The sequence below is a fragment of the Schistocerca piceifrons genome, chromosome 8, assembly GCF_021461385.2.
Source record: "Schistocerca piceifrons isolate TAMUIC-IGC-003096 chromosome 8, iqSchPice1.1, whole genome shotgun sequence".
NCBI lineage: Eukaryota > Metazoa > Arthropoda > Insecta > Orthoptera > Acrididae > Schistocerca > Schistocerca piceifrons.
Genome location: NC_060145.1, coordinates 276,371,587 through 276,398,382, shown reverse-complemented (window position 1 = coordinate 276,398,382; position 26,796 = coordinate 276,371,587). Strand labels below are relative to the sequence as shown.

General features: G+C 40.0%; 3 protein-coding genes across 5 annotated transcripts in view; 1 reads left to right on the top strand and 2 right to left on the bottom strand.

The window, feature by feature from the left end:
- Nucleotides 1-20,164, bottom strand: part of LOC124711880 (uncharacterized protein CG4449) — a 165,347-nt gene extending 145,183 nt beyond the window's left edge. The window contains exons 1-2 of one of the 3 annotated variants that reach the window (XM_047242120.1): nt 19,937-20,164; nt 19,702-19,792 (exon numbers count right to left, since the gene is read on the bottom strand). In XM_047242120.1, the coding sequence (XP_047098076.1) occupies nt 19,702-19,774 (73 nt within the window). In that variant the 5' untranslated portion in view covers nt 19,775-19,792; nt 19,937-20,164. The remainder of the gene's footprint in view (nt 1-19,701; nt 19,793-19,936) is intronic. The other 2 variants (XM_047242119.1, XM_047242121.1) reach the window with 2 other exon arrangements.
- A 609-nt stretch (nt 20,165-20,773) lies between these two features.
- LOC124711934 lies at nt 20,774-22,604 on the top strand. The gene is made up of 2 exons (XM_047242193.1): nt 20,774-21,231; nt 22,138-22,604. The coding sequence occupies exons 1-2, from the start codon at nt 20,890-20,892 to the stop codon at nt 22,591-22,593; spliced, it is 798 nt and encodes a 265-aa protein (XP_047098149.1). The 5' UTR covers nt 20,774-20,889; the 3' UTR covers nt 22,594-22,604.
- LOC124711933 (protein ALP1-like) lies at nt 21,241-23,098 on the bottom strand. The gene is made up of 2 exons (XM_047242192.1): nt 22,641-23,098; nt 21,241-22,111 (listed from the first exon to the last, which is right to left on the bottom strand). Exons 1-2 carry the CDS (start codon nt 23,070-23,072, stop codon nt 21,287-21,289), a joined length of 1,257 nt encoding a protein of 418 aa, XP_047098148.1. The 5' UTR covers nt 23,073-23,098; the 3' UTR covers nt 21,241-21,286.
- Nucleotides 23,099-26,796: the final 3,698 nt, after the last annotated feature.

The window sequence follows — 26,796 nt, the reverse complement described above, 5'->3', positions numbered from 1 at the left end:
CACAGATTGCAGCTCTCAAATTTCGAAGAAAACACTTTTTTAAATGTTTAACACCAAACATTATTTATTGGCTGACTAGTTTTGGGCTTTGCCCATTTTCACAAGCCATCTACTACATAGATAATGAAGGTACCACAATTAAGAAATATATATATATTATTCTCCTACATTAACATACTACAGTCATGTGTAACTACAATTGTGACAGCACTGAAACGCAGATCTGAGCTATATCTAAGTGTTATGACATAAATTGGACTGACCACAACAAATGTATCCCAAATGCAAAATATGACATAAGTAATTACCATACGAACCATATTATTACTGATACCTTTATTATCCACATTCCAAAAATACACTCTTAAGAAGAGAAGAAAAAAAAGTACTGAAAATGCTACCAAGAAGAAGGGACAGGATGATACATGTGCTCTGACATCGCAGAATCAGTACCATGGTACTAGAGGGAGCTGCAGAGGTTAAAAACTGCAAGCGAAGACAGACTCTGGGACACATCCATTCATGGCGGACCACAGAAAAACAGTTGGAAGAGAGACGACTCTAAAATGGGGAAAAAAGGTGTCAAGTGGTTTTACTTCTGTCAACGACTCACCTTGAAGACAGATGTACAGTTATCAGCCTAAACATTGGAAGAAGAAATAATACTGTCCCGGATGAATGCCCAAAAGATGGAGTATTCAGTCCATCAGGAAAACATCAAGAAACACATCTTAGTACATGCATAATGACCCACTTTTCTCTTCCTGTTCATTTTCACTGACTTGCAAATTGTTACTACTTTTAGCTCACAGCAACTGGCTTCATCTCAGTTTCTGATTTCCCGAATCATCTCATACATTTCAAGACTGCTTGTGCTGCTCAAAGGTTCTACAGGGGACCCTTACAACAAACTTCAGTAACTTTCACACTTTCACCGTAACTAACAATAGCCACCTTCTATGCACCTTCACTGCTTCACTCAACAGTGTCTGATAATATAGTTCTTCCAATTAATAATGAATGTTTTTAATATAATTTTATGTTTTGTAGCAATCTATATATTAGCATAAGCACGCTAAGACAGGAACCTAATAGTAGTCTGTTTGAAGTGGTTTAATTGTTTGGATAAGGGTTAGTTTTGTGTAGCTTTATTACTGTAACATAAATAAATCTACTTTCACTTTATTACTTTTTCATGTTTGTGCCTCTTCATACAGAAATCGTTGTCAATTTTCACCCAACTTAGGTCCACAGTTTTCTCGCAATCAAAGGACCTGCTACAGAATTGACATGATTCATAGACTGATTTTCCTATTATAAAAATTTATAGGAATAATTTAACACAATCTATTTTTTCCTTATACTGTTGATATCCCATCCTGCAGTTTCCATTACAAGAAGAATTTGGTAGTTATATAATTTTCATATCTTTTTCACCACTCCTACAAATTTCTTTTTCATCTATATTCAATAACTGAAGGCCCTGTCTGACGTAACCACGGCCTTCGACAGCAACTACGGCTACCCACATTACAAGCACAGACTGCAAGTTACATGAGCTCTGGCTCCACAAGAGATACTCCCTTGACACACCCAGACGGCAGCAGTACAGCAATGGTGTATCAACAATAACTAGCTACCATTCATAACAAGGTGCTTTCGCACAACCAAATACCCTCTGCATTCAAAACATTTTCAAATTTCCCGTACAAAGTATCCTCATGACACTTCCAGCAAATTAGGAAACTCCCCTGTGGCACCATCTCCGGTAATCAGTTCTTTTCTGGACAGATATTTTCATCTGCAGATTGATTCCTTCTCTGTTTTGTTTCATGTAGCTGATGCATATTTATGCACCTTCTCTGCATCCGCTCTAGTTGATATACACGGCCACATTCCAATGAGTAGAGATGGAAATCCTGATGGAGGGAAGCGAGATGCATTCCAACCGGCTGTCACGTCCATGGGCAGTTATCAGGAGGGAGACATCCCTTGTCTGCAGACAGGGTACACAGGATGGTGAAGGAATCGACTAATGCCAATTGCATAAGAAACCAAGCGCTGGCTCCATTGTATTTGTAGGGGGGGATCCCTTCTTCTGTAAGGAAACTGTCAATGGGACTAGTCCGAAAGGCATCAATAGTGAGACGCAGCCAACAGTGGTAAACAGGGTCAAGTATTTTCAGAGTGGAAGGAGCCGCTGAGCCATAAACCTGGCTACTGTAATCTAGTCTGAGCAACACCAAAGCACAGTAAAGATGGGGAAGGGTAGCACAGTCTGCACCTCAAGATGTGTGGGCCAGTTTCCGCATGCATTTAGTCTTCAGGTGCCAAATATGGGGCGGCCACATCAGTTTTTTATCAAAAATAAGGCCCAAGAAACGGGACTGTGCAACAACATCTACAAGCTGGTCCCCTAAATAAAATTTCTGAATCATGGTGTACAGCGGGAAGCCAACTGCTTATAGATGTTGACTCTGAAATTATTGGTATATCTGAACACTTCTTAAACAAGGAGATAATTCTGAGGCTTCCTTTACCAGGATAGAGGTTGGCTGGCAGCTTTTCTAGGAGCTCTTTGCAGTGTGGGGGAGTAGCCATGTATGTGAAAAACAGCATCCCATTTGAGTCAGTTGATGTTTCGAAGTACTGCACTGAAAAGGTGTTTGAATGTTGTGCAGGTGTGGTTAAATTTAGTGGAGCTAAACTTCTAACTGTTCTTATTTATAGATCCCCAGACGCCAATTTCACAACACATTACCTAAAGCTAGAGGAGGTTCTTGGTTCACTTTATATGTGGTGACTTCAATATTAATTGTATAAATGATTGTGCAAGGAAACGATGCTGGTAGACCTCCTTAATTCATATAATCTTATGCAAACCATATTCTTTCCAACGAGAGTGCAAGGGAACGGTAGAACAACCATAAACAACATTTTTGTTCATTCCTCATTACTAGAAGGGCATTCTGTTAGCAAAAAGGTGAATGGCCTTTCAGATCATGATGCACAAATTTTAACTCTAAAAGATTTTTGTGCTGCAACACATGTTTAATATAGTTATCAACTGTTTAGGAAAGCTGATCCAGTTGCTGTAGAGACCTTTGTAAACCTTACCAAGGAACAAGAGTGGCAAGATGTTTATAGTGCTGATACAGTAGACGATAAATATAATGCTTTCCTCAAGACTTTTCTCGTGCTCTTTGAAAGTTGCTTTCCGTTAGTACGTTCAAAACAGGGTACTAGCACAAACAGGCAGCCTGGGCAACTGACTAGAGGGATAAGAATATCTTGTAGAACAAAGTGGCAATTATATCAAAACGTTAGAAAGAGTCAAAATCTAAATGCAGCAGCCCATTACAAACAGTATTGTAAGGTGCTTAAAAATGTTATTAGGAAGGCAAAAAGTTTGTGGTATGCAGATAGAATAGCTAAGTCTCAGGATAAAATTAAAACCATATGGTCAGTCGTAAAGGGAGTGGCTGGTCTGCAGAGACAGGTCGAGGATATAGAATCAGTGCATAGTGGGAATGTCTGTGTTACTGATAAGTCGCATATATGTACAGTATTTAATAATCACTTTCTGAATATGGCAGGTGAACTAAATAGAAACCTAGTCCCAACAGGGAGTCATACAGCGCTCTTAGAAAAAAGCGTTCCGAGACTGTTACCTGAAATGCTCCTCCATGATACCGACAAGAGGGAGATTGAGTTAATAATTAAATCACTAAAAGACCAAGAACTCTCATGGATATGATGGGGTATCTAGCAGGATACTGAAGTATTGTTCTATGTATGTTAGCCCAGTACTTAGCCATATCTGTAACTTTTCCTTTAGGAATGGTCGGTTTCCTGACCGATTAAAGTACTCGGAAGTGAAGCCACTTTATAAAAAGGGAGACAGGGATAATGTTGACAATTTTAGACCTATTTCTCTGCCATCGGTGTTTGCTAAAGTTATCAATAAGGTTGTATATAAAAGGTTAGTGGAGCATTTAAATTCACGTAATTTGCTGTCAAATGCACAGTTTGGTTTTAGAAATGGTTTAACAACTGAAAATGCTATATTCTCTTTTCTCTGTGAGGTTTTGGATGGATTAAATAAAAGGTTGCAAACGCTAGGTGTTTTCTTTGATTTAACGAAGGCTTTTTGACTGTGTTGACCACAAAATATTACTGCAGAAGTTGGACCACTATGGAGTAAGGCGATGCTTACAATTGGTTCACCTCTTACTTTAAGAACAGAAAGCATAAGGTAATTCTCCGCAATATTGAGAGTGGTAGTGATGTTCAATCCCAATGGGGCACTGTTAAGTGGGGCGTTCCCCAAGGGTCGGTGCTGGGGCCACTGCTGTTTCTTATTTATACAAATGATATGCCTTCTAGTATTACAGGTGATTCAAAAATATTTCTGTTTGCTTATGACACCAACTTGATAGTGACAGATCTTGTGTGTAATATTGAAACAGTATCAAATAATGTAGTTCATGAAATAAGTTTGTGGCTTGTGGAAAATAATTTGATGCTAAATCACAGTATGACTCAGTTTTTACAGTTTCTAACTCACAATTCAACAAGAACCGATATTTTGATCAGACAGAATGGGCATATTATAAGCGAGACGGAACAGTTCAAGTTCCTCGGCATTCAGATAGATAGTAAGCTGTCGTGGAAAGCCCATGTCCAGGATCTTGTTCAGAAACTAAATGCTGCTTTATTTATCATTAGAACAGTATCTGAAATAAGCCACAGTTCAACACGAAAACTAGTCTACTTCGCATATTTTCATACGCTTATGTCGTATGGTATTATTTTTTGGGGTAATTCTTCTGATTCAAACAGCTCAGAAACAGGCTGTTAGAGCTATATGTGGTGTAAGTTCGAGAACCTCTTGTCGACCCCTATTCAATAGTCTGGGAATTCTGACATTGTCCTCACAGAATATATTTTCTTTAATGTCGTTTGTTGTTAGCAATATTAGCTTATTCCCAAGAGTTAGCAGCTTTCACTCAGTTAATACTAGGCAGAAATCAAATCTGCATGTGGAATGCACTTCCTTGACTCTTGTGCAGAAAGGAGTGCAGTATTCTGCTGCATCCATTTTCAATAAGCTACCACAAGATCTCAAAAATCTTAGCAGTAGTCCAAACACTTTTAAGTCGAAGCTGAAGAGTTTCCTCATGGCTCACTCCTTCTATTCTGTCGAGGAGCTCCTGGAAGAGCTGAAAAATTAAGTAAATTCCAGTGTTACATTGTTGATTTTCTTTATTTAAACTTACGACTTGTCACCTGAATATGTTTCTTATATTTCATTTTATCTGTTTCTACTATCGTGTTATAATTTCATGTACTGACTCGTTCCATGACCATGGAGACTTCTCAATTTGGTCCCACAGAACAATAAATAAATAAATAATAAATAAAAATAAACAAAAATGCATAACCCATGTTTTGGAGGGAGAAACCTGGAAGCAATGGGAGACAGCCCATGCAGAGACCCATTGGATGGCACCTTGGAGCCGGTGCTCATCAGATGCTACCGAGTGCAGCTGCACCAGATGCAAAAATCAACATATACTGCCAGGATAACCAGAGAGCCAACAGAGATTACAAGCCCATTGACAGTTATAACAAAGAGTGTGACACTTAACACAGAACCCTGTGGGATACCATTCTCCTGAATCTGAGGGGTGCTGAGTGAAGTGCCAGCTCTAGCCCAGAAGAGCCAATGGGATAAAAACTTGCAGATAAAAATTGAAAGAGGGCCACAAAAGCCCCAGTAATGGAGGGTAACTAAAATGTGATGGTGCCAAGCCATGTCGTGTGCCTTATGAAGGTCAAAATAGAAAGTGACATGGTGTTGGCTGTTAGTAAATGCCTGTCGGATTGCTGTTTCCAATCTGAGTAAATAGGCAGTTGAAGATCGTCCTTCCCGGATGCCACACTGGTACGAGGACAGAAGGCCCCGAGATTCGAGTACCCAGCATAATCAGAAGCTAACTATCCTCTCGAGCTGTTTACAAAGTACATTCATCAGGTTAATCAGGCCTTAGCTGTCGAGGAATGTTGGGTTCTTCCTGGGCTTACGGACAGGGATAACTATACTGTCCCATCATTGTGACAAGAAGACATCCGTGAGCCAAATGCGGTTGACCACATTGAGTAGATGATGCCTGTAGGTAATAACATCCAAGTGTTGGATCATTTGGTTGTGCATGGAATCCAGGCCTGGGGCCATGTCATGTGAAGAGGCAAGAGCCTGCAAGAATTTCCTTTCAGTGAAGGATTCATTATGGGGGTCAGCTTCGTGGGGGTTGAAACAGAGGGGTCTGTTCAACTCTGTGTTTCTGCCAGAAAAAGGTAGCAGGATAGGAATAGGACACTGAAGCTGTCGCAAGGTATGTCACAATTGTTCTGCAAGGACCAACGGATAAGTGTGCAGAGCACCCTGGAGGATAAGACCCTGGACAGTTGATTGTCGCTGGCAGCCCAGAAGGTTACAGAGCTTGGGCCAAACCTGCAATGAAGAAGCCTATGTCCCCACGGAGGAAACATAGCACTCTCCGCATCCCTTTTTTCCTCTGCTTAATATGGGTAGTGAGCTTTAGCAAGGAGACACACTTAAAAGTGAGGAGACTGGTCTGTGAAGGGTGTCATTTAAATATTTGCAGTGCCCATCGGCAGTCCTAGACAGTAACTGCTACATCCTCGATCCACCATGGTACTGGTCCACAATAAGGGGGACCTGTGGATAGTGGGATAGCAGAGCCAGCAGCATGAAGAATAGTGGCAGAGACGCCCTGCATGATCGTATCAATGCCATTCGAGAGAGAGTTGCTGAAGTGCACAGCAAACATAAATAAAGGCCAATTGACCCTGCAGAAGGCCCAATATGGGGGCCTGTCTGCCTTGTGGTGGCAGGGGATGATAGAATCACAGGAAAGTGGTCACTGTCACAAATATTATCACTGGGTGACCAATGTAGGAAAGACACAAGAGCAGAAGATGAGATGGTAAGATCAATAACAGTAAAGGTGCTGTAAGCGACAATGAAGTGGGTAATGAATTAATGAGACACAAATCAAAGTCTGTAATAAGCTGGTCAATTAATTAGAAGACCCCTACCATCTAGTTGAACCCCCCCACCCCCGACAGTGGGTGGAGTGCATTGAAGTCCTTGAGGAGGAGATATGGGGACGAGAGTTGCTGCATTAAAGTATACGGTTCAATGTAAGGAAGTGGCTTACCCGGTGAGCGATAGACACTGCACACAGTGATTGCTGGGGTTGTTTGCACTCTAACCACTATAGCTCCCAGGTTCGTACAAAGGGGGATGCAGTCACTAATGACAATCAGTGAAAACCAAAGGGCAGTCCCCTACAGATGCTATCCCAGGGCCTGCAAGGTTCTGACAGAATGCCCGATAACTACGAAACGTTGGAGAGTGGTCATCACGAAAGTGCATTCTTGAAGAGAAAGATAGAACACACAATAGTAGGAAACAAGTGGTTATATTTTCCACAGGTGACTATAATATCCATTGCAATTCTACTGGTTTATCATGTGGCAAGAGTCCAGGTGATACATAAAGAAGCTGAGGGGAAGTTATGTCACTCGGTCAGTAGTTGTCACCAACAAGGATGGGGTGACATCCATAAATCATATGTAGAGTACGGTTGTCAGGGGGAAGATGGCACCTCCAGGGGCACCAGAGAGAGGGAGGCACTGGGGGTGCGGGCACCTTGGCCTGGGACTTTGTTTCTTCTTCTGGAGGAGGACAGTGCACAGCGAGAGAGCAGTCTTCTGCAAGATCGCGAACAAAAAGAGAGTGAATGACCTCAGGGCACACAGATGGTGTGTCTCATGGCCAAGTTGTGGTGGTAGGCTTCCGGCCTAAGAGACACCCGGAAGGGGGGGAGAGGGGGGCAAGGGCCTCATCACCGACAGATGCCAAAGAAGGACACTTCTTCACCAGGGAGAGGTAGCGGTTCCCGGAAGGGATGGCTTTGGAACTGGAGGAAAGAGGAAAGTGATGCTGACTGCTTTCTTGGATTCCCCCAGGATGATACACCACAAGTACCCACCACAGGGTAAACAATTAGCAAAGGGATGTATGTGGTGCGAGAGAATGGGCTTGGGGTCAACAGCAAATTGGTGCCTCCATCACGACAATGTTCCAGCCATTCCTTCACTTGACTCTCAATTTTTTAGTGAAAAACCAGATTCCTGTGCTTAAACAGGTTCCTTACTCTCCTGCACCCTGCGACTTTTGGTTGTTCCCAAACTCAAGAGGCCATTGAAAGGAATGTGATTTCAGACAATAGAAAACATTATAGCAGCAATGACAGCTGAGTTAAACTCCATTCCAAATGAGGCTTTTTCAGCATGCTTCCAACAATAGCGCCACTGCTGAGAGCAGTGTGTGTAGTCCCAAGCGAACTATTTTGAGGGTGGTTAGATGTCCAACACCCTGGATAAGCCTGTTCTCTCTTTCCCAGCCAACGGTTGGAAACCTTTCTAACAAACCTCATATAGCTACACATGCTCTGCTATACAAGTAGCTTTTCTGTATGTACTGCACCTCTAAAGTGCCCATTCCAAATACAGGAAATTATTCATCAATTTGTTGATTTCAGCGACCCCTGATTCTTTAAAGAATGAAACTCCCATGTATAAAATAAGCTTCCAGAGCTCCAGGCACTAACAGAAAGTACTGACGTACAAATTGTTATAGGTACTGAAAGCTGGCTAAAAACAGAAGTTCAGGTGAAATTTTTACATAGGACCTGATGGTGTTCAGAAACCATAGATTGAATACAGTTGGTGGTGGCATTTATGTTCCAGTTATAGTGGTCTACCCTGTAGTGAAATTAAAGTATATAGTTCCTGTGAGTTATTAAGGGTCAGGGTTACACTTGACAACTAAAATAAATTAATGACTGGTTTCTTTTACCCGACCTGCCAACTCAGATGATAAGTTGCTGAATAGTTCAAAGAAGGCTTGAGTCTCATTTTCCACTCATACAATTACACTTAGTTGTCACTTCAATCTACACTCAGTATATTGGCGAAATAACAGGTTTTAAGTCAGTGGTAGGTGTAAAACTAAGTCCAAAATCATACTAAACGCTTTCCTCGAAAATTATCTTGAACAAACTCAGAGTGTACAGGGCTGTGAAAACATACTCAACCTCTTAGCAACAAATAGCACCGAGCAAATAGGAAGCACTGTGACAGATACAGGGACTAGTGACCACAGGGTCGTTGTAGTGAGACTGGATACCAAAACACACTAAAAGAGATATAAATTTATTGCGAAAGCAGATAAAAATTCTGCTTGACGCCTTTCTCAGAGACAACCTCCATTCTTTCCACGCTAATTGTGAAAGTGTAGACCAGATGTGGCTTAAATTTAAAGAAATAGCATCAACACCAATGGATAGTATACCTAAAAAAATTAAAAATAGGCAGAACTGATCTGTCATGGTACACAAAACAGGTCAAAACACTGTTGCAAAAACAATGAAAATAGCATGCCAAATTTAAAAGAATGCAAAATCCCCACGACTGACAATGTTTTACAGAAACTCAAAGTGAGAAAAAGTGTTGTAAAGGTTTGAAATGATGTGTAAAGTTTGTTGCAATTCACTAAGTGCTCTCATTATCAAATTCTGGGTGTATAATGACTGTATTTGTGTACAGTGTAAAACCATAAACCTGAGATCATTTAATGAGCAGATTATGACAGCATTTAAGTTTTTAAATTTGGTCAGTATTTTATAAAATACTGAAAATGAAATTTCCCTTGCCTTTAGAAGTCATTAGAGAGACAACTTTTAACTGAACTGGGACACTGTGAAGCATGAACCGCATTAACCATTTAGTAATGGCACACAATAGCCTTACTGCTGTGTGTGTTTATGAATACAATGTTGCAATGGTAGGCTATGCTTTCATTCTACCATCAAGGCCAGCAGCATACACTACATCCTCTAGCTTTAATCAGAAACTGAAAGCAGCCTCAGAAACTAGCTGGTATGGGTTCCACACACTTGAGCAATAGTCTAGGACAGATCAGACAGGGGTTTTGTAAGCAATTTGTTCTGCAGACTCACTGCATTTTCCCTGTATACTACCAATGAATAAAAGCATGTCATCTGCATTACCTACAGCTCAGCCTATGTGAACATTCCATTTCATACACATACAAATTGTTACTCGGGTGTTTGTATGAGCTGAATGCTTCCAGCTGTGACTCAGTGATATTGTAGTCATAGTGCACCACATTCTTCCGTTTTATGAGGTGCACATTTCTGAACATTTAAAGCTACCTGCCAATCTTTGCACCACTTCAAAGTCTAACTAGAATCTTGCTGAATATTTGTACAACTTTTTTTAGAAAGGTTTTTCATTATAGATAATTGCATCATCTGCAAAATTTTTGAGGTTACTATTAATGTTTTGTAGCACATTATGTGGTGTCACCGCCAGACACCACATTGCTAGGTGGTAGCCTTTAAATCGGCCGCGGTCTGTTAGTATACGTCGGATCCGCGTGTCGCCACTATCAGTGATTGCAGACCGAGCGCCGCCACACGGCAGGTCTAGAGAGATTTCCTAGCACTCGCCCCCAGTTGTACAGTCGACTTTGCTAGCGATGGTTCACTGACAAATTACGCTCTCATTTGCCGAGACGATAGTTAGCATAGCCTTCAGCTACGTCATTTGCTACGACCTAGCAAGGCGCCATTATCATTTGCTATTTATCTTGTGATGCATGTACCGTCAGACCGATGTTCACCAATTATGGATTAAAGTTAAGTATTCCAGAAGCTACGTACTATTTTTGCTACTATAAGACCTTGACCTGTTCCAGACCTCACGCCAGCCTGCGTGAGCTAAACGCGTGCCTTTCGGCTACCCGTCATTGTGGATTGGCTGTCTTGCCAGTCCACAACACATTATTATTAACATACAACAGGAACAACATGACCCTCAACACAGGACCAAGAGGCACACCTTAAATCATTTCCATATCTATCGACGAGGCCATCCAACATATGCTAGTCCACCCTACCAAGACTTCCTCAATGCATGTACCTGACTACCTTTACCCATAGCTTTCCCAATGTCATGTGAGAAGAGTGTGAATTGGGTTTCAAATGGCCAGTGCGTGCAGAGTCATTGCTAGTTGTCACGGAAGAGGTCATTCTGCCTGAGACACATTATGTTTGAGTTCAGAACACATTCTGAGATTCTACAACGGATAAATGTCAAATATGTTGGATGGTAGTTTTGTGGTTCACTTGCACTACCCTTCTTATAGATGGAATAACCTTGTCTTTCTTCCAGCTCTTGGGCACTGTTTGAGGGATCTACAGTACATTACGGTTAAAAGAGGTGCTACATCAACTGCAAATTCAGTATAGAATTTTTGATAGACGTTACTACGTATCCCTGAAGTTTTGCTCAATTTTAGGGACATAAGCTGTTTCTAATGCCTCTGACTCTAATATTCATGCTCCTTATTTTTGCTGTGGTTTAACCGGCACACTACTCATGGACTTTCCTTTGTAAAGGAAGATGAGATGAGTTAGTCGACGTTCTTAAGCTGGAAATCGTCCTGACTACTCTCAAACGATTGGCAGCTGCTGCTAATTGGTGTGTTGGAAGAGCTCCCAAGCGTCATGTACTTGAGATAATGGTACCAGAGGTACCTCAAATACTATCTTCTCCTGTGGATCCTGTCTCCTCTGCAGAAAGTACAGGATCTGTCATTACTCAATCACTTGACTGCAAGGGTGTGTCAATGGAAGATCTAGGCATCCTGCACAGGGTGGACAGGAACCAGGGAGGACTCAGGGTATTGTATCAGTCCCACTAACCAGCAAGTTTGAGGTGCTGACTTTCGCTGAAACTGAGACAGTGGGACTCACTTCATCTGTTTTGGGGAAACCTGTTTTTCCGGTGTCAAAAGGAAGCAAACACAAAAGGGTACAGGTGGGTCACTTAATTGTCGACAGTTTAAACGTATAGTGAATGACGGTAAACCCTAGAGAAATGGCAGCAAGGGACAGGAATGGACACCAGGTGCACTGAAGTGTGTATGCCTGGGCACCTGATTCACCATCTTTCAGCCACTGAGAAAACAGGATGCAACCAACTGCAGACTGTGACACACATTGGAAAAATGATGCTTAGGTCTGGGCTCCAAGGTCATACTTGGGTCATTCCAGTGACTGGCAGAGAAGGTTGAGAAGACCAGCCTTGCACTTGGGACTTTCAATGAAGCTCACAATTTGCAGCATTGTTCCCAGAACTGATTGTGGTCCTGGGGTTCTGAGTTGACTAAAAGGATTGAATCAGAGACTTCCAAACTTCTGTGACAAGCTACACTGTAACTTTCTGGACTCGCGTCATGGGTGGAGAACTATATGGCCCCCTTAATAGGTCAGGTGTGCGCTACACGAGAGGCTCCTACTAAGGTAGGCAACTCTCTATTCAATCAGAAAACCAGAAATAATAGCTGTAGGAAACCAAGAAGTATCAGATCAAAAGAAATGCCTCCCACAGGTGAGACTGTTAAAATCCTAATGGCAAACTGCCAAAGCATTCAGAACAAAATGCCAAAGATTGAAACACTCTTGACACTCATAAATACTACGTATAGAAAGCTGGTTGACACCTGAAATTGATAGCAGCGAGATTTTTGGGAAAAATTTAAGTGTATATTGAAAGGATAGGAAAATGGGAAACTGTGTGGAGTATTTGTCGCAGTAGACAAGAAACAGAAATCACCAAGTTAGAAATTGAAACAAGACTCAGTATTAAGGGTGGACACAAAATGATAATTGGATCCTTATATTACCCACCACACTCATCTCCTGATGTAACCGAAAACTTTGGAGAAAACCTCAGCTCACTTGCACGTAAGTTTCCAATCATACTGCAATCACTGGTGGAGACTTTAATCATCCAACAATTAATAGGAAAAATTACAGTTTTGTTAGTGTGGGTGTGATAAGACATCCTGTGAAATGTTACTAAATGCCTTCGTTGAAAACTAAGTAGAACTGAGAGTCAGATACTCCACTCATGATAGAAATATATTGGATGTAATGGTAACAAATAGCCCTGACCTCTTTGAGGATATCCACTTTGAAACTGGTATCAGTGATCACGACGCAGATGCGGCAATAATGATTACCAAAGTACATATGATGTCTAAAACAAGCAGAAAAAAATGTATGTTTAGTAAACTAGATAAAACATCAGTAGTGCATATCTCAATGAGGAATTTTAAACTTTCAGTACTGGGTAGGAGCATGTAGAGGAACTATGAGTCAAGTTTAAAAGAATGGTTTACCATGCACTGGATACGTATGTACCCAGTAGAATAGTTAATAGAGGGAGGGAAACTCCTTGGTATATAGTCACTGTAAAAAAAGTTTAAAGAAACAGAAATTACTGCTTTATACAAGTAAAACAAAGCCTAGGCATGTAGTTAGTGCAGAATGAAATGCATCTGGCTGTCAAGAGAGCAATGCACGACGCCTTCAAATACTACCGTACCAGAATATTGTTAAATGATCTTTCACAGCACCCAAAGAAATTCTGGTCATCTGTAAAAACTGTTAGTGGCACCAAAGTTAGCGGTCAACAGAAGCGTCCGATTCCACCACTCGGCTTTGAGCTGCGACGTAAGGCTGTTGTGGACTGTGACGTCACAACGGCGCAGAATTTAGTTTGTGAGAGTGGTGTGTTTGTAGGTGTCGTTTTGACGTGATTGGTGGTGCTCTCTGGTGGTGTGTGTATGTGTTGTGTCTTAGGTGACTTTTTTGGTTTAGTTTGCGTGTGTGGTGTGTTTACAGGTGGCGTATTGTTGCGGTCAGTGGTTCTCTCTGGTGGTGTGTTTATGGGTAGCGTTTTATGTGGCATATGGGATTCATTTGTGTGGTAGCATTGCACATGTGTCGTATCGGTAGCGACTGTGCTTTCAGCGGAATATTTTCCAGTGAGTTAACGATTTTGGTTTTGTTATGTCAACGTTATTGTAGTTTTTTTTATGTTCGCTGTGTGTGTTGTAGGTATGGATATGACTGACAAGGTCATGAAGTGTTCAGTGTGTCATGAAGAAATGAGGCTTGCTAAAGTTCTGGCGTCTCGGACCAGGGACAGCTATATGTAGAGATGTCGCAAGGATAACAGATCAAGGGAAGTGTTCAATTCCATTTTTGATTTTCAAGGGATTTTTTTTTTTTTTTTTTTTAAAGATTAAGTGTGGTGGTGGTGAAAGTTTTGAGATTTATAGTGTGGTATCGGTTGTTTCTGTTGCCCTATATAGATCAAGGGAAGCGATCGATTCCAGTGGATTTTGCGTGTAGTGGAATTTGGAAAGGTTGTGAGGGTCTTGTTATTTTAATGTTTTTTGTCGTTTGGTGTAGTGGTGTGTGTTTATATTTAGTTTGTCCCCACCCAAAAACCCCCAATTTCCCCATTACTTTCATTATATTTTTGGAGGAATATCTATTTGGTGGTTTTCAATCTATTTTTGTGTTTGTTGTCATGTTTACTTGATGACGTCATAGGAGCGGTATGGGAGTTGTTGTGAATGGTCATTTCCGCCACCGTGGTGATGTCATTGGTCAAAGCAGAGGGGTGGAATCAGACGCTTCCATTATCCCAAAGTTAGTGTCCAGTCCCTAGCAAATGAGAAGGGATTTTTTTTTTTTTTTTTTTTTTTTCCCAACATTCATTTACAAAGGGAAGCCTAGAAGAATTACCCCAATGTAATCCTCATCCAACTGAAACGACGAATGAAATAAGTATCAATGGCGCTGAGAAACAGCTGAAATAGTTAAAATTGAACAAAGCTCCAGGGCCCAACAGAATTCCTGTCAGATTCTATACTGAATTAGCCCCTCTTTCAACTGTAGTCTACCAGAGATGCCTCTAACAAAAACCCGTGCCCAGTTCTCAGAAGAAAGCACAGGTCACATCTATCTACAAGAAGGGTAGAAGAAGCGATCCACAAATCTATCAATTTGTTGTATAAACTTAGAACATATTTTGAGCTCAAACATAATGAGGTATCTTGAATAGAACGACCTCCTCAATACCAGCCAGCATGGATTCTGAATACATCGATCACATGAAACCCAACTTGCACTTTTCTCACGACATACTGAAAGCTTTGAATCATGGCAACCAGGTAGAAGCAATGTTCTTCGATTTCCGAAAAGCATTTGACTCAGTAACAAACCTACGCTTATTGTCAAAAGTACGATAATATGGGGGTGTCAAGTGAAATTTATGACTGGATTTTGATAGGAAGGACAAAACACCATGTTAATCTTGTTGGAGGGTCATCAGTAAATGTAAAAGTAACTTCGGGTGTGCCCCAGGGAAGTGTGTTGGGACCCTTGCTATTCATGTTGGATATTAATGACCTTGTAGACAATATTAAAAGTAGCCTCAGACAGAATAACCTGCCAAAATTTGCTGCTGTTAGACCTAAAAAAAAAAACACCATTTTGGAGGAGGTTTAACTTTAGAAAGGCTGACTGATCAAGATTTGCATATTTATTGGTTTCCAAAGTGTCATCTATGGAACCAACACCAGAACAGTGCAACAACTACCAAAATATCTATACACCGTGATTGTCAAAAATCTTACGTTCCTAGGCTTACATGATATCAGACAGCCTTATTTACAGCATTCAGCAACTTATTTACAGAAAACCCTTTCAGTGAAACAACTATAGAAACAGGAAACAAACTCATTTCCTCTATAAGAGAGTCAAAAATGTAAAAATGGATTAAAACAATAGAAAACCTGGATCCAAAAAGAGACAGTTATAACACTTGGAGACTCTGTGCCACCTGTGCAATGTTCCAACTGAGATCACTAAACACACCAAAATATCGCCACCAACCAAATAGCACACCAGCTACTGCTAAATGGCAAGCCCAGCCATAAATCCAAAAAACCAAAACTATGAAGATGTGAGGAAGATGAGAATAACAACTCTTCACTTCCATTCACAATAGATGAATTACAGAAAGCTATTAAACAGAGTAATACTGGTGAGTCAGTTGGTTTGGACAACTTACGAACTGAGCAAATCAAGCACTTTGGATTAGCAACAACGGAATGGATTCTCCAACTCTTCAATAAATGTGTTGATAGATGTAAAATTCCAAAGATATGGCAGAAGGGTCAAGTAATTGCTATACTGAAACCAGGTAAAGAATAGTCCAAAGAATTTTAGACCAATCGCATTACTGTGTCACCTTTACAAACTGCTGGAGAGAGTGACTAAACCAACTCTCACATTTTATTATTGATACCTTGCTTATATCGCAGCAAGCTGGATTCTGCCCTGGTAAAAGTTGCACGGGACAATTACTCAGTCTTAAACAGTTTTAGAAGATGGCTTTGAAGCCCGTAAGGTGACAGGAGTGGTATTTATGGACTTGACAGCAGTGTACGACACCATCAACCACCAATTACTATTAAAAAGGTCTACAACCTAACCAAGGATTTCAGCCTCACCAGGCTTAACGCCAATCTTCTACAGAATCGAAGATTCTTTATTAACCTCCAAGGACATCACAGCTGATGGAGGCTACAGAAAAATGCCCTTCCTCAGGGAAGTGTGTTGGCTCCAGCTCTGTACAATATATATAGCAGTGACCAATCTATAGTCTTCAACTGCAGGAGTTTCTTGTATGGTGATGATCTCAATCTGGCAACCCAGAGCTCAAACTGTGATTCAATAGAAATCACCCTACAGAATGCTCTTGAAGATCTGTCAAAATACTACAGAATAAACCAGCTTAAACCAAAACCATCAAAGACACAACAAGTGTGTGCTTTCAATCTGAGAAATAGGGAAACCACCCACAAGAAAGACTGAATGGTCAGGGGTTAAATTGGAACACTGTGACACTCCAAAATACCTAGCAATAACAGTCAACAGATCTCTAACATTTAAAACACATCGCACGAATTTCAAATCAAAAGTCTCCACCAGACCAACGTAGTGAGAGAACTGACCAGATCACAGTGGAGCAGCCAAGCTGAAATGATCTAAATTTCTGCAATGGCATTATGCTACTCCGCTGCAGAGTATACTTGCCCTGTTTGGTATAAGTCAACACATGTCAAACGGGTGGACATTGCCCTAAATGACACATGCAGAATTATAACAGGCTGTTTGAAGTCAACTACAGTTGATTGGCTCTACCACCTTGCAGGAACTGCACCACCTCCTGTTCGAAGAAAAAGTAGCAGCAAACCGGGAAAGAATTAAACTGAAGCAGGAAAAAATGCATCCCATGCATGGGTAACAATCCTATGCACAATGACTAAGGTCAAGAAAAAGTTTCTTCAGACCATCAGAGAAACTAACAACCATTGATGAAGAAGTCAGGTTGCAACTATGGAGGGCTGAGACATCCCACCCTCCTGGTTGGAAAAGATTTTCAGAATCTTTACCCCCTGGTCATGGTGAGAATTGACCAACCTGGAAGTCCTTGAATACGCTGAGGTCAGGTGTGGGCAGAACACAGACTAACCTGGCAAAATCGGGATACATTGAAGGAAACAAAACTCAATGTGACTGTAGGAAAGAACAGACTGTTCAACATACGTTTCAGGGTCAAATGTGTCCTGCAAACTGTACAGAAGACTATCTTCACCAGCCAACTGAATGGCCCAAATTTTGGTCAGAGATTATATAAACTGTGTTGACCTGTCAATAATTGTATAAACAGTGTTTTTATGTATGAACGTTTCTGAGATGAGAATAATAATAATAGACTTTTTGCAGATGATGCAGTTATCTGTAATGAAGTATTATCTCAAAGAAGCTGCATAAATATTCAGTCAGATCTTGACAAGATTTCTAAATGTTGCAAATATCAGCAACTTGCTGCAAAAGTTCAGCAATGTAGAATTATGTACTCACTAAACGAAAAAATGTTGTACCCAATTACTAGGCCTATAATATCAATGAGTCATTGTTGGAATCAACCAACTCATACAAATACCTGAGTGTAACACTTTGTAGGGACCTGAAATGTATTGATCACCATAAGTGGTAAACTTCAGTTTATTGACAGAATACTGAGGAACTGCAATCAGTCCACAATGGAGATTGCTTACAAATTACTTGTGCAACCAGTTCTTGAATATTGCTGAAGTGTGTGAGAACCATATCAGATAAGACTAAAAAAGGATATTGAACATAATGCAGAAAAGGGCAGCACAAATGGTCACATGTTTGTTTAATCTCTGGGAGAGCATCACAGAGATACCGAAGGAACTGAATTGGAAGACTCTTGAATGTAGACATAATCTGTCCCAAGATAGTCTATTAACAAAGTTTCAAGAACAGGCTTCAAATAATGTGTCTAGAAATACACTACGATCCCCTATGTATCACTCACATAGAAATCGTCAAGACAAGAAATATTAGAATAATTACTGCATGAACAGTGGCATTCAATCAATCATTCTTCTCACACTCCATACACGAATGAACTGACTGATAAAATTAAATGTATCCTCTACCATGCACCTCACTGTGTTTTGTAGATTGTTGATGTAGATTTCAACATGGAGTTCATTATCTGTTATGTGAGTTCCACTGGTTTTCATTCACATTTGCTGTGAATACTTCGCCGTTGATCACCAGTATTTTGATAGTAATCTGTGGGGGTCATTTCTTAGGATCTTAGAGTAGGCCTAACACTTCTGTCTCGGACATAAATATTACTTTTATTTTCTTGGTCAACAAATTTCTTGAAAGCAAAAAGAAGAAATCAAGACAGACATGACAGTATGACATCAGAATAGAAAGCCACTAACCAATCTGATAACAATATACAATTTCACCTACGGTAGTAGTGGACTAACAGCGGGCAAAGTCTGTCCAGTATAAAGTGTGACACATGAGTAATGGACCTTACAGCTGCACTAAGCAGATAGTTAAAGATGCAACAATTTCCAGATCACAATGAAATACTATTACTCTATCACCCAGCAGATGCAAGACACTAGTACACATAATTTTAAATGCTTCTTCCTGCAGTATGAAAATGGTGCAATTGTTATTTGGGCTTCTCATACAAACCCTACCTATGGTACTGAGAAAAATAACTTATCTACCGGTTAACTAACACACCAACTCTTAAAAGCAGATTTGAAACACACTAATTTTATGTTTCCATTCTTAAAGTTAAGAAATTAATGTCCTCATGTATTAAATAAAAATGTTACACAGCTTGATTTGTGGTCATTATGTACAAGGTATAACATAAATGATAGTGATTCTACTTAAAATTAAAGCATACAACTATATGATAAGATGCCAAGTACGTCAACAATATGGCAGTGACGGAATGGTACTCGCTCTGTCACAAAATATATGTGACACAGTGAGTACATAAAAGAGAAACACTGCCAAGCAAATTCTGAATGGAAACAGAATAAACTTAAGTAATGCCTATGCCAACAATTTGTGGCAATGCAGTTTGTTAATTTAAGAGGAAAACTAGAATATCAGCTCTTCAGAGTGTAAATGAATTTAGAAATAAGGCTATTTATGACAAAACAGGGAATTTTTATTTAAAAAACAATCAGATGTTCAGAAAGGCAATGATGGATAAAAAACCGTAAGAGTAATAAAAACTTACTCTGATATTCCTTACTGATGTCCGGAAAAAGACTGAAGTTTTCACTGCTGTCGTCGTCGTCTGTATCAGACATTATGAGGGCTCTTAAAACCTACAGAAAAAGAAAAGATAGTCACTTCTCGTACTCATACGCGTTGTAAACTATAATACAGTATTTTATTGGTCCCCTTGAGAGAGAGAGAGAGAGAGAGAGAGAGAGAGAGAGAGAGAGAGAGAGATCAACATTTTAACCTACAACTATTCAATATCGTGAAGCAAATTTTGTATAACCTACGTAAAATTGAAACTTTTAGTACGGCACCACACTTTTATTCAGTACCAAAGTTTATATGCAATAGTTCAGAGTATCTATACATTCGATTCTATTGGTTCACGAAAACAAATGTATCTGTCAATAACAAAAGCTAAAAACACAACACCACATACATATTCCCATATCTCGCGCGCTTAGTTATTGCTTGCTTTCCCACGCTGCCAACACACCAAGTACCAACCCTGTATCACAAAATCATAATTTCGTCTGTACTACTCACTAAGTATAGTTTAACTATGATGCAGTCACATATATGCTAAAATTATCAAAATAGTTTGTTTCATATATCTCGGGCCTGTGTTAAGTAATATGGCGACTAACGAGTTTATCTGTTTCTTGTCCACATTTCATTTTATGGTACCTTTATAAACACAGGCGTGTAAATATCAACAAAAACATCGTGTTCGTAATTATCATATGATGGTTAAATCGAAGATTTAATGCTTTCAGGCGCTAAATCACAATAAAAGTGTACTATGGCACTCAAATCGAGTAAAATTTACAGAATGCTGGTATCAAATAGTAGTATTGTTCTATACGTTTTCTTTCCATTTAACGTCACGGGTGCAGTCTCCCCTAGGTCATCGTATAGTGTTTGTGTTAAGCCGCGTACACACTGAGACTGAAACATGTTTTCAAAACATGTTTCCGGTAGCTTGATGTGGACACCATTTGGAAACATGTTTCGAAACATGTTTGGAAACACAGAAACATCTATCCGTAGCAGTGTCGGTACAGATCAAAGGAAACAATGTTTCCGGCTAGCTACCACTTGTCACCGCTGCACGGCGCTAGCGTATGTGTGTGTGTGTCGTCAACTTTTTAGCGGTGTTCTGTTTACTGTCGTTTTCATTTTCGCTTTGTTTTGTAGAATAATGGAGTGGTCAAGGCAACAAATTGTCGATTTAATTGCAATGTACCAGGAGGAGGATTGTTTATGGAACGTCCGGAGCAAGGATTACAAAAATACCCTTAAAAAACACGATGCTCTTGCAAAAATTGCAACAGCCTTTAGCACGGACAAGGGAAGTGTTGAGAAGAAAATACGATCGCTAGTGGTTGCGTACAGGCGCGAGAAAAGAAAAATTATTGCCAGCAGACCATCTGGTAGTGGTGCAGACACTGCATATGACTCGAACTGGTTCGGCTATCGGCTGCTGCAGTTCTTGGACGATGTACATGAGCCAAAGGAGACAACAGATACTGTGGAAAATGAGGTACGAAAATTATGCTTGTTTGTCTTTATTTGTATTTTATAGTACACAGTCACATTCACCCATAGTTATTTTGCCACGGTACACTTCCGTGTGGGCTTAAAAAATAATTAGCAAATTCGTCTCGAATTTGTTTATTCGTGGAAGCAGCTTTCCTTGGTATATTCTGTGCTGAAATGAAAACTGATGCAGTGTCATCTCGTCTCCATGTGCCTGGAATCATTTCACCTGTTTGTAAATCGTAGGAATCGAAGCTTCCATGTGGGGAGTACTGGTTCCTTGCCGCAGCATTTCGCCTTAAAAAATTGTGGAGACATACAGCTGTAAGTGTGACAGTTTTTGCCTTTTCCGGTTGTAGCAACATAGGTTTTTTAAACACACGAAAAACTGAAGCCATAATGCCGAAAGTGTTCTCAACAACCATTCTGGCCCTTGAAAGCCTGTAATTAAAAACTCTCTCTTTTGAACCTTTAACATGTTTTCCCGGGTAGGGTTTCATAATGTTTTCCTGTAAGGGAAATGCATCATCTGCTACAAAAACATATGGTAGGGCCTTGGTGCCACCTGGTAAGCATTCGGCATGTGGCAAGTTAAGTTTCTTTTTGTTAATCAACTCATTTATGCTCGCGTTTTTGAACACACCACCATCTGATATTCTGCCTTGGCAGCCGATGTCTGCGTACAAAAAGTTGTAGCTGGCATCGACGACAGCAAGCAGCACAATGCTGAATGAACCTTTATAATTGTAATATTCACTTCCACTACCAACAGGGCACTGTAGCACGATATGTTTCCCGTCAATTGCTCCGACACAATGGGGGAACTGAAGAATCTGTGAGAATAAACATGCTGTTTCACTCCAGTCGTTTTCAGTCGCAGGTATCTGAAAGAAAGAAATTTGATTTTCAGGTTTTCGTACATTCGCCAGAGGGCACAATTGAGGACGAAGAGGTTGCAGCTGGACCTTCCAGTCCTCCACCACCAAAAATCAGAAGGATGATGGGCGAGAAAAAAGACATGCAGCAACCCTTCAAGATTGCTACTCAATTGCTAACTAAAGTGCTGCAAAAACAAGAAGACAAGGACGATGAATGCAGTGCGTATGGGCAGTATGTGGCCTCAGTTTTAAGGAAATTGCCCGAGTTACAACGAGCAAAAACAATGGCTATTCTTAATAATGTACTAATGAAACAACATGTAGCGTATTTAGAAAGTGAGCAGTCGAAAAGGGGTATGAATGTAGCAGGGCCATCATCATCAAGTAACAATTCCCCTGTTACATTTACAAGCTATGTAGACAGTGACAGTGACAACGCAGTTGAAGAAGTTGTGTTTGACGAATTATGTAACGTAATTGAGAAATAATAACCTTCGTAAATGTGCTTATTTAACGATGTTTTTCATTTACTTACCTTTACATAATCCTTCAGTACTTCCACCAGAGCTTCACATACTTCGGGTACTACTTTAGATATTGCTTGTTTCGAAATGCGAAATAAATACGCAAGGCTCTGAAATGAATCTCCTGTTGCCAGGAAACGAAGAGTAACTGCAAGCCTTTGGTTGACTGAAATAGCTTTCCTGAAATTCGTGTCTTTTTTTGAAACAAATGGTGATATCATATTTGCCAGATATTCAAAATCGGTAGGTGAGATCCGAGTGAAGTTGCGGAAGCCAGAGCCGTCTTCCATACTCAGCTCACGTAGCAGATTATTTCCGCTAGTTCTTCTATAGAATGTTTTTCTCCACCAACGACGAGGACGCCTTTCATTTTGTTTGTGTAAACCTTCTAGCATTAATAATGCAGCTCCACATATCATTATTGTTTCTTCGACACCAGACATAACGCAGCAGCAGACGATACGAACACAATAACACAAGGGGCACTGCAGACGGCGTGAACACACGAGAAATGTTTGCCGCCAGTGTGGACGGAAACAGAGACCAGAAACAAAGTCGGAAACATTTGCGAAACATCGCAGAAAACAATGTTTCCGGCAGAAACATGTTTCCAGTGGCAGTGTGTACGCGGCTTTACAGACCCTGACTTTGACAATACCGTTTTAAAATGGTTTCAAGGCAGTTCATGAAGTCATCTTATATCAGATGGTAACAACATAATTGAACGCGAATGTAATTCAGAATCTGAACAGTGTAACAGTGAAAACGACTTTTTTTGCCTTTGCATCTTTAGCTACAGCTTCTTCTAGCAATGTAATTGGTCGAAACAAATATCGCTGATCGTCGAAACTTTCTCTCCAGCATTTTCAAGTGGCGGCAGCATATAGTGCGTTTAAAATTAGTTGCGACTTTTGACGTTTGGCTGACCGGAGAGGGACGTGACGCCGTTAACCAGTCAACACCATGACTAAACAGCACGAATTAGATGCATCAATGTTCGTCAGCTCTCGTTGTGACGTCGTATTTTATGAAACTGAAGTGTTCTGTAGTCGTCAAGGTATTATGAACAAGTGTTTTGTGCTGGTATTGCACTAATAACAACAGTGCAGTACATCTGAATAAGAGATTTCAATAAAAATGTTCGCGAACACGTTCATGGGTTGGGAAGATAACGTTGTGCTGCAAAACACTCCTCGGAATTCGACAGTAGTAATGGACAAAACGCATTACCACTCTATTAATGCACAAAGCTTCAACAACGCAGTGAAGAAAAGCGGATATTTTGCGGGTACAAAAAAATGTTCCGTGAGATAAATGTGAACCTAGCATGTATAAGACGAAGATGATGGAAGTTATAGTGCACAAGCCAAAACTTCGCGCTATCGTATCGACGAACTGGCCAACGGAAAAGGGAATAGTTCAATCAGGCTTCCTCCATATCATGCTCATTTATTCCGACAGAGTTTATGGACGTAGATGAAAAGTCCCGTGGTAAAAACAAGTAGTTTACACTCAGTGAGGTTCAAACGCTGACCAAAGAAGCCACTGAAAATGTTGCACGACAGGACTGGTCTTGAATTGTCAGCCTTACCAAGAAGGTACTCCAGGAGACATTGATTCACGAAGGACTGTTTCAAGTTTTGACGAATGCCTAACTTCTATTATTGCCATGTTAAAATCTGCTTCTTCTGTCAAAACACAGAAGAGTTCAGAAATGTTCATCTCATTGCCATTCTAATGCAGTTGAAATTTCAACAGAACCCTGAAATAGTGTCATATTAAACTAACAACTGAGTGCTAGTCATGTCAATATGTTATGAAACAGTCCATTCTTAGTATAAAAATAAACTAGTAATTTCTTCACTTATATTGTCACAAAATCCACAGCAGTTCTCGTTTCACCAGCTATCGATGGCTCTAATTAATTAAATTATTTCATTGAAAAAACTCTAGTCGTCTGAATATCTCGATAGATACGGAAGTTTCGCATATTAATCTTACGGCTAAACACACACATCTTTGCGCGCTGTCATTTGCAAAATTTTGTTTGGATATCTCAAACCATTTGAGATACGAGTAATATGTGAAAATTTTATTATAGTTTTTTCACTGACGCACGAGTTTGTCAGGGAGTGCTTTAAATACATGGAATTTTCTCGAAATTGGGAACAGACGGCGGTGTTCTTAAAAATTTAAAGAATAATTCAATATATCATTTACATTTAATACGCAGTAACATGTAACCTATCACGCACCAAACACAAATTCATAGCGATGCCTATTTTTCTCTGCAAACTAAGAATTTCTTACAGTAGTTTACGTACTATCGAAATTTCACAATAACTCTGATCACTAACGAAATGATAGCCGGTTCATCATAAAGCTGGCGAATTAAACTATAAGATTTGCGAGAATTAGAGCTTATTACCGAATAGTTTCTTTAAAAACGTTTGAGAAAAAACCGCAGATCGGCCAGCTTGCGCCGCTTTCTGTTCCTGCTGTCAAGCGAGCCTGACAGGTTCCGCGCCTAAAAGGTGGTGTTCTGTCACGTGTTGACGCGTTCAGCACACGCTGGCAACCATGCTTTCCTCCACTTGCTCCGTACAGAACTGTCAAAAGTCCCAACTTATTTTATATGCACTATAATAGCATTCCTTCACCAACATTGCGGCCACCAGCTCCAGTAGGTGATCATCCGGATCCTCTTACTATATGTAATTTGTTTATGACTGTCAGTGTTTGAATATCATATTTAAATTGATTAATGTAAAAATAAACAAAGAAAGGCCAGAAAATGATCCAGATGTTAAGTATGATTTATGTTGACTAAAACTTTTTTTCGTGCATTCATTCGCAGTGCTTTGGGTGTAGCGGAACCGAGAGCAGAAGTCGTTGCAGACCGATCGGAAAAACGCTATACATGCTGCACCAGTGACCCAGAAAAGAAGAGGAAGACGCCTTGTTTACCAGTGTTACAAGAAACCAATCTGCCATGGGAGTTGGCAGCCGCGGAGCAAATCGCACACCCTAGAATATTTGATTTATTATTGGTCATGTATATCATACAGTTTGTACAGCAAAGCACATCATGATATAGGACAAGTCAATTTGAAAAATTGTGTAGACATGGTATATGATGAGAGATGACAGTAGTGGCACGTAACTCACATAGCAGAATACATATAGGATATATAGACAAAATATAAAAAATGTGGTGTGTGATGAGAGATGATGACGGTGCATACTGCACATAGCAGAATACATATAAGAGATACAGACAAAATATGAGTAACAAACACTAATTAAATTATCTTACTACATAGAAATATCTACAACTGAATATACAGCTTATTACAAGTAATTAAAATATTGTGGTACATAGTTCACATAGCAGAATACATATATGAGACACAGACATAATATAGATAAGATACAATAATTAAATTATCTTACTTAGTAGAAACATCTACAACTGAATAAACAGCTTATTGCAAGTAATTTGTTTCAAGAAATTCATGTATGGAATAGAAACAGTGATTTAGTAGGAATTCTTTTAATTTAATTCTCATTATTTTTGGGTTTTTCATTGTTTTTATGTCTGTTGGGAGGTGGTTGTATATTATAATGCCCATACATTTAACCCTATTCGCATATAATTTTGTGTTGTGGCCTATAATTTGTAACTGTGTTTTGTTTCTGGTGTCGTGTGTGGCGGTCTGCATTTCTGTTGAGGGTGTCCCAAGTGCTGTACTGTAAAACAAGCTAGTTCCAATATATAGAGGCATGGCAGTGGCAGGATTTTTAGCTGTTGAAATAGTGGTTTACAGTGTTCAGTTCTTTTTTTACATTTCATTATTCTTATTACTTGTTTTTGTAACTTGAAAATTGTGAGAGAATCGGAGCTCTTTCCCCAGAAGATTAGGCCATAGCTCAAGACAAGATTCAAACAGGGCATGGTACACCAGCTTCATGGTATCTACATTGGCTGTGTCTTTTAATGATCATTATAGATAGCAAGTTTTACTAAGCTATTGTGACAATGCCTCGATATGTGGTTTCCAGTTTAGTGTGTTACTGATGGTAAGTCCAAGAAATTTGGTGTCCTGCCTGTTCGTAATGTCATCTTTGCCGATAACTATAACTGCATTGAAGGGGGTTAGATTTTGT